The sequence below is a fragment of the Tachyglossus aculeatus genome, chromosome 4 (genome assembly GCF_015852505.1).
Source record: "Tachyglossus aculeatus isolate mTacAcu1 chromosome 4, mTacAcu1.pri, whole genome shotgun sequence".
Lineage (NCBI taxonomy): Eukaryota > Metazoa > Chordata > Mammalia > Monotremata > Tachyglossidae > Tachyglossus > Tachyglossus aculeatus.
In genome coordinates this window covers 131,387,635-131,404,021 of record NC_052069.1, presented here as the reverse complement: position 1 = coordinate 131,404,021, position 16,387 = coordinate 131,387,635, and the positions used below count along the sequence as shown (strand labels likewise).

Sequence of the window (16,387 nt, the reverse complement as noted above, 5' to 3'; positions counted from 1 at the left end):
AGGTAAGGCGGGGAGGAGGGAGAGGAAGGCGGTGGGGCTCCCCAGCGCTTAGAACAGTGCTTTGCACATAGTAAGCGCTTAATAAATGCCATTATTATTTATGCCCTTTTAGCCTGTGAGCCCACTGTTGGGTAGGGACTGTCTCTATATGTTGCCAATTTGTTCTTCCCAAGCGCTTAGTACAGTGCTCTGCACACAGTAAGCGCTCAATAAATACGATTGATGATGATGATTATTATTATGTGACTTTGGGCAAGTCATTTCACTTCTCTGGGCCTCAGTGACCTCACCTGGAAAATGGGGATGAAGACCGGGAGCCCCCTGAGGGACCACCTGATCACCTTTTTACCTCCCAAGAGCTTCGAACAGTGCTTTGCACATAGTAAGCGCTTAATAAATGTCATTATTATTTATGCCCTTTTAGCCTGTGAGCCCACTGTTGGGTAGGGACTGTCTCTATATGTTGCCAATTTGTACTTCCCAAGCGCTTAGTACAGTGCTCTGCACACAGTAAGCGCTCAATAAATACGAATGATGATGATGAGGAGGAGGAGGAGGATTATTATGTGACTTTGGGCAAGTCACTTCACTTCTCTGGGCCTCAGTGACCTCACCTGGAAAATGGGGATGAAGACCGGGAGCCCCCCGAGGGACCACCTGATCGCCTTTTTACCTCCCCAGAGCTTCGAACAGTGCTTTGCACATAGTAAGCGCTTAAGAAATGTCATTATTATTTATGCCCTTTTAGACTGTGAGCCCACTGTTGGGTAGGGACTGTCTCTATATGTTGCCAATTTGTTCTTCCCAAGCGCTTAGTACAGTGCTGTACACACAGTAGGCGCTCAATAAATACGATTGATGATGATGATGATGATGATTATTATGTGACTTTGGGCAAGTCACTTCACTTCTCTGGGCCTCAGTGACCTCATCTGGAAAATGGGGGTGAAGACCGGGAGCCCCCCGAGGGAGCACCTGATCGCCTTGTAACCTCCCCAGCGCTTAGACCGGTGCTTTGCACATAGTAAGTGCTTAATAAATACCGTTATTATCATTATTATTAATACTTGCAAAATGAAATGGGCAGATTTTGTTGTGGTTGTTGGGCTGTTACAGCAAAAGCCTATAAAGAGGGAGATATTCATTCATTCATTCATTCAATCGTATTTATTGAACGCTTACTGTGTGCAGAGCACTGTACTAAGCGCTTGGGAAGTACAAGTTGGCAACATATAATAATAATAATGATGGCATTTATTAAGCGCTTACTACGTGCAAAGCACTGTTCTAAGCGCTGGGGAGGTTACAAGGCGATCCGGTTGTCCCACGGGGCGGGGGGGGGGGCTCACAGTTTCCATCCCCATTTTACAGATGAGGAAACTGATGCCCAGAGAAGTGAAGTGACTTGCCCAAAGTCACCCAGCTGACAAGTGGCAGAGCCGGGATTTGAACCCACGACCTCTGACTCCAAAGCCTGGGCTCTTTGCCACTGAGCCACGCTGCTTCTCTGCATGTATATAGGGACGGTCCCTACCCAACAGCTTACTGTACTAAGCGCTTGGGAAGTACAGGTTATGAGTCCTAAGATGTACTGACCGTGTGGAAAAAATACGGCTTTTAAATCACTGGGCCACGCGGGTGCACTGATGAAGCTTCAGAATTCAATAAGCAAAAATATTTTAGAAATCAGTTGGGCCCGAGGTTTGATAGCATTTGTTAAGCGCTTACTATGTGCAGAGCGCTGTACTAAGCCCCGGCGCTGTTCTAAGAGCCAAGCGAGCCAGTGAATAATAGCACATGCTCCCCATACTGTGTGGGCACAGATCTCGGCGTGGATTAAGGAGAAATATAATAATAATGGCATTTTATTAAGCGCTTACTATGTGCAAAGCACTGTTCTAAGCGTTGGGGAGGTTGCCAGGTGATCAGGTTGTCCCACGGGGGGCTCACAGTCTTCATCCCCATTTGACAGATGAGGGAACTGAGGCCCAGAGAAGTGAAGTGACTTGCCCAAAGTCACACAGCTGACAGTTGGCAGAGCTGGGATTTGAACCCATGACCTCTGACTCCAAAACCCGGGCTCTTTCCACTGAGCCACGCTGCTTCTCGATATCCGGGCTGGTTCGGGTCTATCGCCCTGAATCAATCCAAAAAGCTTGAAGGCGGTCGGCAACTTCCAAAGTGCTATCCGATGGATGCCGGGCTGGAATAAGGAGAAATATCCGGGCCGGTTCGGGTCTATCGCCCTGAATCAATCTGAAAAGATTGAAGGCTGTCGGCAACTTCCAAAGTGCTATCCGATGGATGCCGGGCTGGAATAAGGAGAAATATCTGGGCCGGTTCGGGTCTATCGCCCTGAATCAATCTGAAAAGATTGAAGGCTGTCGGCCACTTCCAAAGTGCTATCCGATGGACGCCGGGGCTGGAATAAGGAGAAATATCCGGGCCGGTTCGGGTCTATCGCCCTGAATCAATCTGAAAAGATTGAAGGCTGTCGGCAACTTCCGAAGTGCTATCCGATGGATGCCGGGCTGGAATAAGGAGAAATATCCGGGCCGGTTCGGGTCTATCGCCCTGAATCAATCTGAAAAGATTGAAGGCTGTCGGCAACTTCCAAAGTGCTATCCGATGGATGCCGGGCTGGAATAAGGAGAAATATCCGGGCCGGTTCGGGTCTATCGCCCTGAATCAATCTGAAAAGATTGAAGGCTGTCGGCCACTTCCAAAGTGCTATCGGATGGACGCCGGGGCTGGAATAAGGAGAAATATCCGGGCCGGTTCGGGTCTATCGCCCTGAGTCAATCTAAAAAGATTGAAGGCTGTCGGCAACTTCCAAAGTGCTATCGGATGGATGCCGGGGCTGGAATAAGGAGAAATATCCGGGCCGGTTCGGGTCTATCGCCATGAATCAATCTAAAAAGATTGAAGGCTGTCGGCAACTTCCAAAGTGCTATCCGATGGATGCCGGGCTGGAATAAGGAGAAATATCCGGGCCGGTTCGGGTCTATCGCCCTGAATCAATCTGAAAAGATTGAAGGCTGTCGGCCACTTCCAAAGTGCTATCGGATGGACGCCGGGGCTGGAATAAGGAGAAATATCCGGGCCGGTTCGGGTCTATCGCCCTGAGTCAATCTAAAAAGATTGAAGGCTGTCGGCAACTTCCAAAGTGCTATCGGATGGATGCCGGGGCTGGAATAAGGAGAAATATCCGGGCCGGTTCGGGTCTATCGCCATGAATCAATCTAAAAAGATTGAAGGCTGTCGGCAACTTCCAAAGTGCTATCCGATGGATGCCGGGCTGGAATAAGGAGAAATATCCGGGCCGGTTCGGGTCTATCGCCCTGAGTCAATCTGAAAAGATTGAAGGCTGTCGGCAACTTCCAAAGTGCTATCCGATGGGCGCCGGGGCTGGAATAAGGAGAAATATCCGGGATGGTTCGGGTCTATCGCCCTGAATCAGTCTAAAAAGATTGAAGGCTGTCGGCCACTTCCAAAGTGCTATCCGATGGATGCCGGGGCTGGAATAAGGAGAAATATCCGGGCCGGTTCGGGTCTATCGCCCTGAATCAATCTAAAAAGATTGAAGGCTGTAGGCCACTTCCAAAGTGCTATCCGATGGATGCCGGGGCTGGAATAAGGAGAAATATCCGGGCCGGTTCGGGTCTATCGCCCTGAATCAATCTAAAAAGATTGAAGGCTGTCGGCCACTTCCAAAGTGCTATCGGATGGATGCCGGGGCTGGAATAAGGGGAAATATCCGGGCCGGTTCGGGTCTATCGCCCTGAGTCAATCTGAAAAGATTGAAGGCTGTCGGCAACTTCCAAAGTGCTATCCGATGGATGCTGGGGCTGGAATAAGGAGAAATATCCGGGCCGGTTCGGGTCTATCGCCCTGAATCAATCTGAAAAGATTGAAGGCTGTCGGCCACTTCCAAAGTGCTATCCGATGGACGCCGGGGCTGGAATAAGGAGAAATATCCGGGCCGGTTCGGGTCTATCACCCTGAATCAATCTGAAAAGATTGAAGGCTGTCGGCCACTTCCAAAGTGCTATCGGATGGATGCCGGGGCTGGAATAAGGAGAAATATCCGGGCCGGTTCGGGTCTATCGCCCTGAATCAATCTGAAAAGATTGAAGGCTGTCGGCAACTTCCAAAGTGCTATCGGATGGATGCCGGGGCTGGAATAAGGAGAAATATCCGGGCCGGTTCGGGTCTATCGCCCTGAATCAATCTGAAAAGATTGAAGGCTGTCGGCAACTTCCAAAGTGCTATCCGATGGATGCCGGGCTGGAATAAGGAGAAATATCCGGGCCGGTTCGGGTCTATCGCCCTGAATCAATCTGAAAAGATTGAAGGCTGTCGGCAACTTCCAAAGTGCTATCGGATGGATGCCGGGGCTGGAATAAGGAGAAATATCCGGGCCGGTTCGGGTCTATCGCCCTGAATCAATCTGAAAAGATTGAAGGCTGTCGGCAACTTCCAAAGTGCTATCCGATGGACGCCGGGCTGGAATAAGGAGAAATATCCGGGCCGGTTCGGGTCTATCGCCCTGAATCAATCTAAAAAGATTGAAGGCTGTCAGCCACTTCCAAAGTGCTATCCGATGGACGCCGGGGCTGGAATAAGGAGAAATATCCGGGACGGTTCGGGTCTATCGCCCTGAATCAGTCTAAAAAGATTGAAGGCTGTCGGCCACTTCCAAAGTGCTATCCGATGGATGCCGGGGCTGGAATAAGGAGAAATATCCGGGCCGGTTCGGGTCTATCGCCCTGAGTCAATCGAAAAGGATTGAAGGCTGTCGGCAACTTCCAAAGTGCTATCCGATGGACGCCGGGGCTGGAATAAGGAGAAATATCCGGGACGGTTCGGGTCTATCGCCCTGAATCAGTCTAAAAAGATTGAAGGCTGTCGGCCACTTCCAAAGTGCTATCCGATGGATGCCGGGGCTGGAATAAGGAGAAATATCCGGGCCGGTTCGGGTCTATCGCCCTGAATCAATCTAAAAAGATTGAAGGCTGTCGGCCACTTCCAAAGTGCTATCGGATGGATGCCGGGGCTGGAATAAGGGGAAATATCCGGGCCGGTTCGGGTCTATCGCCCTGAGTCAATCTGAAAAGATTGAAGGCTGTCGGCAACTTCCAAAGTGCTATCCGATGGATGCTGGGGCTGGAATAAGGAGAAATATCCGGGCCGGTTCGGGTCTATCGCCCTGAATCAATCTGAAAAGATTGAAGGCTGTCGGCCACTTCCAAAGTGCTATCCGATGGACGCCGGGGCTGGAATAAGGAGAAATATCCGGGCCGGTTCGGGTCTATCACCCTGAATCAATCTGAAAAGATTGAAGGCTGTCGGACACTTCCAAAGTGCTATCGGATGGATGCCGGGGCTGGAATAAGGAGAAATATCCGGGCCGGTTCGGGTCTATCGCCCTGAATCAATCTGAAAAGATTGAAGGCTGTCGGCAACTTCCAAAGTGCTATCGGATGGATGCCGGGGCTGGAATAAGGAGAAATATCCGGGCCGGTTCGGGTCTATCGCCCTGAATCAATCTGAAAAGATTGAAGGCTGTCGGCAACTTCCAAAGTGCTATCCGATGGATGCCGGGCTGGAATAAGGAGAAATATCCGGGCCGGTTCGGGTCTATCGCCCTGAATCAATCTGAAAAGATTGAAGGCTGTCGGCAACTTCCAAAGTGCTATCGGATGGATGCCGGGGCTGGAATAAGGAGAAATATCCGGGCCGGTTCGGGTCTATCGCCCTGAATCAATCTGAAAAGATTGAAGGCTGTCGGCAACTTCCAAAGTGCTATCCGATGGACGCCGGGCTGGAATAAGGAGAAATATCCGGGCCGGTTCGGGTCTATCGCCCTGAATCAATCTAAAAAGATTGAAGGCTGTCAGCCACTTCCAAAGTGCTATCCGATGGACGCCGGGGCTGGAATAAGGAGAAATATCCGGGACGGTTCGGGTCTATCGCCCTGAATCAGTCTAAAAAGATTGAAGGCTGTCGGCCACTTCCAAAGTGCTATCCGATGGATGCCGGGGCTGGAATAAGGAGAAATATCCGGGCCGGTTCGGGTCTATCGCCCTGAGTCAATCGAAAAGGATTGAAGGCTGTCGGCAACTTCCAAAGTGCTATCCGATGGACGCCGGGGCTGGAATAAGGAGAAATATCCGGGACGGTTCGGGTCTATCGCCCTGAATCAGTCTAAAAAGATTGAAGGCTGTCGGCCACTTCCAAAGTGCTATCCGATGGATGCCGGGGCTGGAATAAGGAGAAATATCCGGGCCGGTTCGGGTCTATCGCCCTGAGTCAATCGAAAAGGATTGAAGGCTGTCGGCAACTTCCAAAGTGCTATCCGATGGATGCCGGGGCTGGAATAAGGAGACATATCCGGGCCAGTTCGGGTCTATCGCCCTGAATCAATCTGAAAAGATTGAAGGCTGTCGGCAACTTCCAAAGTGCTATCCGATGGATGCCGGGGCTGGAATAAGGAGAAATATCCGGGCCGGTCCGGGTCTATCGCCCTGAATCAATCTGAAAAGATTGAAGGCTGTCGGCAACTTCCAAAGTGCTATCGGATGGATGCCGGGGCTGGAATAAGGAGAAATATCCGGGCCGGTTCGGGTCTATCGCCCTGAGTCAATCTGAAAAGATTGAAGGCTGTCGGCCACTTCCAAAGTGCTATCGGATGGACGCCGGAGCTGGAATTGGGGAAGGCTGGCCCCGGGCTGAGCCTGGCTCCCAGCTGGGATGCTCTCCCGTTGCCATGGAGACAACGCTAGGGCCTTCCCGGGGACAAGGCTTCTCTACTCCCGGCAAAACTCTCCGGACTCCTTCATTTTTCCCCCGTCCGAGTTAGAGAAATGACAATATCTTCGCGGGAATCGCCGAGGTCAGACGACATACGACCTCGGAGGGCTGACCCTTCTCTGTCGGTTTTCTTCTAGATGTCCTGGAAGAGAAACACGTGAGACGCCCTTCCCAAAAGGATAGCCTGAAGACCGGCATTTTTGCCTGCTTGGTGGTCGTGGGACTCCTGCTGATCGTAGTCACGGTTTTCCAAATACTGACTTTTTGCCATATTACGTGAGTCGGCTTTTAGTTCCTTCCTCTCCCCCTCGTCCCCCTCTCCACCCCCCGAATCTTACCTCCTTCCCTTCCCTTAGAAGCAGCGTGGCTCGGTGGAAAGAGCCCGGGCTTTGGAGTCAGAGGTCATGGGTTCAAATCCCGGCTCCGCCAGTTGTCAGCTGTGTGACTTCGGGCAAGTCACTTCGCTTCTCCGGGCCTCAGTTCCCTCATCTGTGAAATGGGGATTATGACTGGGAGCCCCCCGTGGGACAACCCGATTACCTTGGATCCCCCCCCAGCGCTTAGAACAGTGCTTTGCACGTAGTAAGCGCTTAATAAATGCCATTATTATCATCATCAATCGTATTTATTGAGTGCTTACTATGTGCACAGCACTGTACTAAGCGCTTGGGAAGTACAAATTGGCAACACATAGAGACAGTCCCTACCCAACAGTGGGCTCACAGTCTAAAATGCGCAAATAATAATAACAATTATTATTATTTTATAATAATAAATTTATATTTATAAATTTACAATAATTTATATTATATAATTATTGATATATTAATTATTAATATATAAATATCAAAATTTATAGTAATTTATAATTATTATAATAATAGTTATTATTATTCCCTTCCCCACAGCACCTGTATATATGTATATATGTTTGTACATATTTATTACTCTATTTATTTTACTTGTACCTACCTATTCTATTTATTTTATTTTGTTAGTATGTTTGGTTTTGTTCTCGGTCTCCCCCTTCTATACTGCGAGCCCACTGTTGGGTAGGGACCGTCTCTATATGTCGCCAGCTTGTACTTCCCAAGCGCTTAGTACAGTGCTCTGCACACAGTAAGCACTCAATAAATACGATTGATTGATTGATTGACTGATTTTAGTCCTACAGACGCCAAGAGACGCGTTCTGCTAACTGCTTTTTGGAGGAAACACCTATTCAGCCCGACGGTTTTAGCTTCGCTCACCGCAACGGCTGATATCACGAGCTCCTTCTCCGCTCCATTCGTTCATTCAGTCGTATTTACTGGGCGCTGACTGTGTACTAAGCGCTCGGGAGGTCCAAGTTGGCAACATATAGAGACGGTCCCGACCCAACAGCGGGCTCGCAGTCTAGAAAACCTTCAACAGCAGCTACATCCCTACGGTCGTCGTGCGTATTTCTTAGGACGAACTCAGTCTACGGCAAGAGGGACGACTAAGGTGCCCTCTTAATCCGGGGATTTTTCAGCCAGGATGACTAGTTCATTCATTCAATCGTTATTTATTGAACGCTTACCGTGTGCAGAGCACTGTACTAAGCGCTGGGGAAGTAGAAATCGCCAACGTATAGAGACGGTCTAGACGGGGGAGACAGATGAAAAAAACGAAACTAGTTAAATCAGAATTTGCCAGGATCACCAAAGGTTCAGAGATTGAGCACTTAGTGAGCACCCAGTTGGTGAGAAGCAGCGTGGCTCAGTGGAAAGAGCCCGGGTTTGGGAGTCAGAGGTCGTGGGTTCTAATCCCGACTCCGCCACGTGTCTGCTGTGTGACCTGGGGCGAGTCACTTAACTTCTCTGAGCCTCAGTTCCCTCATCTGTAAAATGGGGATGAAGACTGTGAGCCCCACACATGGGACGACCTGATCACCTTGTATCCCCCCAGCGCTTAGAACAGTGCGTCGCACATAGTAAGCGCTTAACAAATGCCATTATTATTATTATTATTATTATTACTAGACGTTTTGGGACGGCAGAACGATGACATTTTATGATCCCTTCCTAGGAGGATTAGATACTCTAGAGGGGAATGACCAAAAAAAAAAAAAACCTATTTGCAACTAGTGTGGTCAAAATACATGATTGAGTATACGTGTAATAATAATAATAATAATGGCATTTATTAAGCGCTTACTATGTGCAAAGCACTGTTCGAAGCGCTGGGGAGGTTACAAGGTGATCAGGTTGTCCCATGGGGGGCTCACAATCTTAATCCCCATTTTACAGATGAGGTAGCTGAGGCACAGAGAAGTTTAGTGACTTGCCCAAAGTCACACAGCTGACGATTGGCGGAGCCGGGATTCGAACCCATGAACGCTGACTCCAAAGCCCGGGCTCCTTCCACTGAGCCAAGCTTCTGAGAATGGTTATGGATGAATTAGTGAGTACGGAGTCAGAGGACATGGGTTCAAATCCCGGGGCTGCCAATTGTCAGCTGTGTGACTTTGGGCAAGTCACTTCACTTCTCTGGGCCTCAGTTCCCTCATCTGGAAAATGGGGATGAAGACTGTGAGCCCCCCGTGGGACAACCTGATCACCTTGTATCCTCCCCAGTGCTTAGAACAGTGCTTTGCACATAGTAAGTGCTTAATAAATGCCATCATTATTATTATTCTTAATAATAATATTATTACTAGAATTGGTTTATGGAATTAAGTGGCTCGGTTTGTTGGAAGATTCACAAGAAATTAGAGGAGGAGGGAATGCAGGAGGGCTTTCAATGTGGGATTTGGGACAAACTGATCACCTTGTATCCTCCCCAGCGTTTAGAACAGAGCTTTGCACATAGTAAGCGCTTAATAAATGCCATTATTATTATTATTACTAGAGTTGGTTGATGGAATTAAGTGGCTTGGTGTGTTGGAAGATTCACGAGAAATCAGAGGAGGTGGCAATGCAGGAGGGCTTTCAATGTGGGATTTGGGACTATCTGATCACCTTGTATCCTCCCCAGCGCTTAGAACAGAGCTTTGCACATAGTAAGTGCTTAATAAATGCCATCATTATCATTATTACTACTACTACTAATAATAATATTATTACTAGAATTGGTTGATGGAATTAAGTGGCTCGGTGTGTTGGAAGATTCACAAGAAATTAGAGGAGGTGGGAACGCAGGAGGGTTTTGAATGTGGGACTTGGGACAATCTGATCACCTTGTATCCTCCCCAGTGCGTAGAACAGTGCTTTGCACATAGTAAACGCTTAATAAATGCCATCATTATTATTATTATTACTACAGTTGGTTGATGGAATTACGTGGCTTGGTGTGTTGGAAGATTCACAAGAAATTAGAGGAGGTGGCAATGCAGGAAGGCTTTCAATGAGGGACTTGGGACAATCTGATCACCTTGTATCCTCCCCAGCGCTTAGAACAGAGCTTTGCACATAGTAAGCGCTTAATAAATGCCATCATTATCATTATTGTTAGTATTATCGTTACTAGAGTTGGTTGATGGAATTAAGTGGCTCGGTGTGTCGGAAGAAATTAGAGGAGGTGGGAATGCAGGAGGGCTTTGAATGTGGGACTTGGGACAATCTGATCACCTTGTATGCTCCCCAGCGCGTAGAACAGTGCTTTGCACATAGTAAGCGCTTAATAAATGCCATCATTATTATTATTATTACTAGAGTTGGTTGACGGAATTAAGTGGCTCGGTGTGTTGGAAGATTCACAAGAAATTAGAGGAGGTGGGAATGCAGGAGGGCTTTGAATGTGGGACTTGGGACAATCTGATCACCTTGTATGCTCCCTAGCACATAGAACAGTGCTTTGCACATAGTAAGCGCTTAATAAATGCCATCATTATCATTATTACTACTACTACTAATAATAATATTATTACTAGAATTGGTTGATGGAATTAAGTGGCTCGGTGTGTTGGAAGATTCACAAGAAATTAGAGGAGGTGGGAATGAATAAGGGCTTTGAATGTGGGACTTGGGACAACCTGATCACCTTGTATCCCTCCCTGTACTTAGAAAAGAGCTTTGCACATAGTAAGCACTTAATAAATGCCATTATTATTATTATTACTACTAGAGTTGGTTGATGGAATTAAGTGGCTCAGTGTGTTGGGAGATTCACAAGAAATTAGAGGAGGTGGGAATGCAGGAGGTTACAAGGTGATCAAGTTGTCCCCCGGGGGGCTCCCAGTCTTCATCCCCATTTTCCAGATGAGGGAAGTGAGGCACCAAGAAGTGAAGTGACTCGCCCAAAGTCACCCAGCTGACAATTGGCACAGCCGGGATTTGAACCCGTGACCTCTGACTCCAAAGCCCGGGCTCTTTTCCACCTCCTTCCCCTCCCCACAGCGCCTGTATATATGTTTGTACAGATGTATTACTCTATTTTACTTGTCCATATTTACTATTCTATTTATTTTGTTAATGATGTGCATCTGGACTGTGAGCCCACTGTTGGGTAGGGACCGTCTCTAGATGTTGCCAACTTGTACTTCCCAAGCGCTTAGTACAGTGCTCTGCACACGGTAAGCGCTCAATAAATACGGTTGATTGATTGATCTAGCTTTATTTCTATTTATTCTGATGACTTGACACCCGTCCACATGTTTTGTTTTGGTGTCCGTCTCCCCCTTCTAGACTGTGAGCCCGCTGTCGGGTAGGGACCGTCTCTATATGTCGCCGACTTGGACTTCCCAGGCGCTCAGTACAGTGCTCTGCACACAGTAGGTGCTCAATAAATACGATTGATTGAATGAACGAATGAATTTTCCAGATGAGGTAACTGAGGCCCGGAGAAGTGACTTGCCCAGAGTCACACGGCTGACGGGCGGCGGAGCCGGGATTCGAACCCACGACCTCGGACTCCCAAGTCCCGGCTCTTTCCACCTAGCCACGTTGCTTGTCTTACCCAGATGGGGTTACAACTGTTTTAATCCCCATTCCCCAGATGAGATAACTGAGGCACGGAGAAGTCGAGTGACTTGCCCAGAGTCACACAACTGATAATAATAATAATAATGATGGTATTTGTTAAGCACTTACTATGTGCAAAGCCCTGTTCTAAGCGCTGGGGGGGATACAAGGTGATCAGGTTGGCCCACGTGGGGCTCACAGTCTTAATCCCCATTTTCCAGATGAGGGAACTGAGGCCCAGAGAAGTGAAGTGACTCGCCCAAAGTCACACAGCTGGTCAGTGACGGAGCCGGGATTCGAACCCATGACCTCTGACTCCGAAGCCCGGGCTCTTTCCTCTGAGCCACGCTGCTTCTCTGTGTTTATGTGTGTGGATCTCTGTCGGTTCACACACTTGTATGAGTGGCAGTGTACGTACGTGATTCTGTCTGTGTGCATTCAAACCTCCAAGTGCCACTGAAATAATAATAATAACAATAATAATAATAATAATAATAATAATAATAATAATAATAATAATGGCATTTATCAAGCGCTTACTATGTGCCAACCACTGTTCTAAGCGCTGGGGAAGTTACGAGGCGATCCGGTTGTCCCACGGGGGGCTCCCAGTCTTCACCCCCATTTTCCGGATGAGGGAACTGAGGCCCGGAGGAGTGAAGTGACTCGCCCAAAGCCACCCAGCTGACAGTTGCCGCGGAGCCGGGATTTGAACCCACGACCTCCGACTCCAAAGCCCACCGCGGCCCAGTGAGAACTCTAAGCTCGGAAACGCGGTTGAATTCATAAAGCCCACTGTCGGGTAGGGACCGTCTCTATATGCTGCCGACTTGTACTTCCCAAGCGCTTAGTACAGTGCTCTGCACCCGGTAAGCGCTCAATAAATACGATTGATTGATAAAGACGAAATCGTGATGAAACATTCTGTGTTTCCTACAGCCACCCGACGACAAACTGCATCCGCGGACTTTTCCAAAGAAATAAGCTGAGTTCCGATCGTCAGCGCGGGGGGAACAAACAGGCGGATCCTAACGGGAGCTCAAGCCCGGGGGATTTTCCCGGGAAAAGCGCGCCACCTCCCCCGGCTACACGACAGAGCGACGTCTCTTCGGAGGCCCAATATTCTCCCGCCGGCGACGGCGACACGCCGGCGACGAGCCCGCCGCCCCACGGCGGGTACGACTCCTCCCCGGGAGGTAGCGTGGGCGCGCTGGAACCCGGAGAAGACGGGGAGCCGCGGGGGGAAAGCCGCGCGGACGCCGGGAATTCCCCCCGGCGGAAAACCGGGCGGGACGGTTCCGAGTGGGAAAGCTACCGGGACGTCATCCAGGGCCGCTCGCCGTCCTTCGCCGAGGCGGCCGAGCCCGACGCTCGGCACTGGTGAGCCTTCCACCCCACCTGGGAGACGTGATCCGCGCCCGGAGCCTTTCACCTCTTCCTTGGGAAAACCCAGGAGGGCCGACCTTGCCATCTGACCTGATTAGAGATACGATTCCGCTCCCGGCCTTCGGATCCAACTGTCCCGGGAAGCGTGGCCGCTTCCCGGATGCCCGTCCCCGCCACCGGCCGGGGGGGAAGGGCTTTTCTCGGAGCGGCGGGCCGCGGGCCGGCGTCCCTGGTCGGGAGTTTCGCGTTTACCGGAATAAAGTTAGGCCGTGGGGAAAGTTAAAGAAATCGCCGACCCTCCGCGACAGCTGCTTCCCCGTCCTTTATTCATCCGATCGTATTTATTGAGCGCTTACCGCGTGCAAGGCGCTGCACTGAGCGCTTGGGAAGTACGGGTTGGCGACACAGAGGGACGGTCCCTCCCCGACATTAAGATGTGTTTTGTGAGGCAGAGGTCACGGGTTCAAATCCCGGCTCCGCCAACTGGGCAAGTCACTTAATTTCTCTGGGCCTCAGTTCCCCCGTCTGGAAGATGGGGGTTAAGACCGCGAGCCCCCCGTGGGACCACCCGATCACCTTGTAACCTCCCCAGCGCTTAGAACGGTGCTTGGCACCTAGTACGGGCTTCATAAATGCCATCATTATTATTATTATTGCACTGAGGCCATCATTATTATTATTACTGCACTGAGGCCATTATTATTATTATTATTATTATTGTTATTATTGCGCTGAGGCAAAGTGCAGATGGACGTCAGTTCAATAACGCCGAAAAGCCCTTTTCCTCCAACCGCCCTAGATGAGAAGCAGCGTGGCTCGGCGGAAAGAGCCCGGGCTTTGGAGTCCGAGGTCACGGGTTCAAATCCCGGCTCCGCCAATCGGCTGCGTGACTTTGGGCGAGTCACTTAACATCCCTGGGCCTCAGTTCCCTCCTCCGGAAAACGGGGATCAAGACTGGATCACCTCGTAACCTCCCCAGCGCTTAAAACAGTGCTTGGCACCTAGTAAGCGCTTAATAAATGCCATCTTCATTATTATTATTATTGCGCTGAGGCAAAGTGCAAATGGATGTCAGTTCAATAACGCCGAAAAGCCCTTTTCCTCCAACCTCCCTAGATGAGAAGCAGCGTGGCTCAGCGGAAAGAGCCCGGGCTTTGGAGTCTGAGGTTACGGGTTCAAATCCTGGCTCCGCCAATGGTCAGCTGTGGGACTTTGGGCAAGTCGCTTCACTTCTCTGGGCCTCAGTTTCCTCATCTTTAAAATGGGGATGAAGACTGTGAGCCCCCCCGTGGGCCAACCTGATCGCCTTGTAACCTCCCCAGTGTTTAGAACAGGGCTTTCTGCAGAGCAAGTGTTTAACAAATGCCATCATTATATTTTGGGGTCCGGGGGGGAGAGAATAGAGGCAGAAATAAAAAAAAAAATAAGAAAAGATAAGAAAATAAGAAAAGATAGCGGCAGAAATAAGAAAAAAATGAAAAGGAATGGAGAGAGTAGAAAGAAAGCAAATAAGGGAGGGGGAAAGGGGCTTTTGGAGAAGGAGTGTGGCTCAGTGGAAGGAGCCCGGGCTTTGGAGTCAGAGGTCATGGGTTCGAATCCCGGCTCTGCCATTTGTCAGCTGGGGGACCTTGGGCAAGTCATTTTACTTTTCTGGGCCTCGGTTTCCTCATCTGTAAAATGGGGGTGAAGACTGGGAGCTCCCCGTGGGCCAACCTGACTGCCTTGTAACCTCCCCAGCGCTTAGAACAGTGCTTTCTACAGAGTAAGCGCTAAACAAATGCCATCATTATATATTGGGGGGGGGGGGGTAGAAAGAATAGAGGCAGAAATAAGAAAAAATAAGAAAAGATAAGAAAATAAGAAAAGATAGAGGCAGAAACATGAAAAAAGTGAAAAAAGGAATGGAGAGAGTGGAAAGAAAGCAAATAAGGGAGGGGGAAAGGGCTTTCAGAGAGAGTGTGGCTCAGTGGAAAGAGCCCGGGCTTGGGAATCAGAGGTCATCATCATCATCATCATCATCAATCGTATTTATTGAGCGCTTACCGTGTGCAGAGCACTGGACTAAGCGCTTGGGAAGTGCAAACTGGCAACATATAGAGACGGTCCCTACCCAACAGTGGGCTCACGGTCTAAAAGGGGGAGACAGAGAACAGAACCAAACATACTAACAAAATAAAATAAATAGAATAGATATGGACAAGATAAATAGATATATAAATAAATAAATAGATAGATAAATAAATAAACAGATAGATAAATAAATGAATAGATAAATAAATAAATAGGTGATGGGTTCGAATCCCGGCTCCGCCCCTTGTCAGCTGGGGGACCTTGGGCAAGTCACCTTACTTTTCTGGGCCTCAGTTTCGTCACCTGTCAAATGGGGATGAAGACTGTGAGCCCCCCCCCCCGGGGGGGGGGGGGGGACGACCCCCGGATCGCCTTATAAACTCCCCAGCGCTTCGAACGGTGCTCGGCACAGAGTCAGCGCGGAACCACCGCCGCCCTGATGATGATGGTTACCGTCGGTCCGTCCTGCGGGTGAACAAATCAGAAACTTTACCAACAGGCTGCGAGTTTCCTCAGGATTCTGCCTTATTCGCCCCCATTTTGTCCCAAACGGCACCGGGGAAACCCCCCAGGGCGGCCCACGGGAAAGACCTACATCCGGGGACCCGCCGCCTCACCCGCATCCGGGGATCCGCCCGGCTAAATCCGACCTACATCCGGGGACCTGCCGCCTCACCCACTTACTTCCATCCGGGGACCTGGCGCCTCACCCACCCGCCCGGCTAAATCCGACCTACATCCGGGGACCTGGCGCTTCACCCACCCACCCACTTCCATCCGGGTATCCGCCCGGCTAAAAAAAAAAAAAAAAAAAAAAAAAAAAAAATCCGAGCTCCATCCGGGGACCTGGCGCCTCACCCACTTACTTCCATCCGGGGATCCGCCCGGCTAAACCGACGTACATCCGGGGCCGTGCCGCCTCACCCACCCACCTACCTCCATCCGGGGATCCGCCCCTCTAAACCGAGCTCCATCCGGGAACCTGGCGCCTCACCCACCCACCCACTTCCATCCGGGGATCCGCCCGGCTAAATCCGAGCTACATCCGGGGACCTGCTGCCTCACCCACCCACCCACCCACCCACTTCCATCCGGGGATCCGCCCGGCTAAATCCGAGCTCCATCCGGGGACCTGGCGCCTCACCTACCCACCCACTTCCATCCGGGGATCCGCCCGGCTAGGCCGACCTACATCC

General features: G+C 50.0%; 1 protein-coding gene across 1 annotated transcript in view; it reads left to right on the top strand.

Moving 5' to 3' along the window:
• Positions 1 to 13,426, top strand: part of LOC119927401 — a 45,475-nt gene extending 32,049 nt beyond the window's left edge. The window contains exons 4-5 of the mRNA XM_038746045.1: positions 6,951 to 7,089; positions 12,675 to 13,426. Coding sequence (XP_038601973.1) covers positions 6,951 to 7,089; positions 12,675 to 13,119 — 584 coding nt within the window. The 3' untranslated portion in view covers positions 13,120 to 13,426. The remainder of the gene's footprint in view (positions 1 to 6,950; positions 7,090 to 12,674) is intronic.
• The last annotated feature ends 2,961 nt before the right edge of the window (positions 13,427 to 16,387 follow it).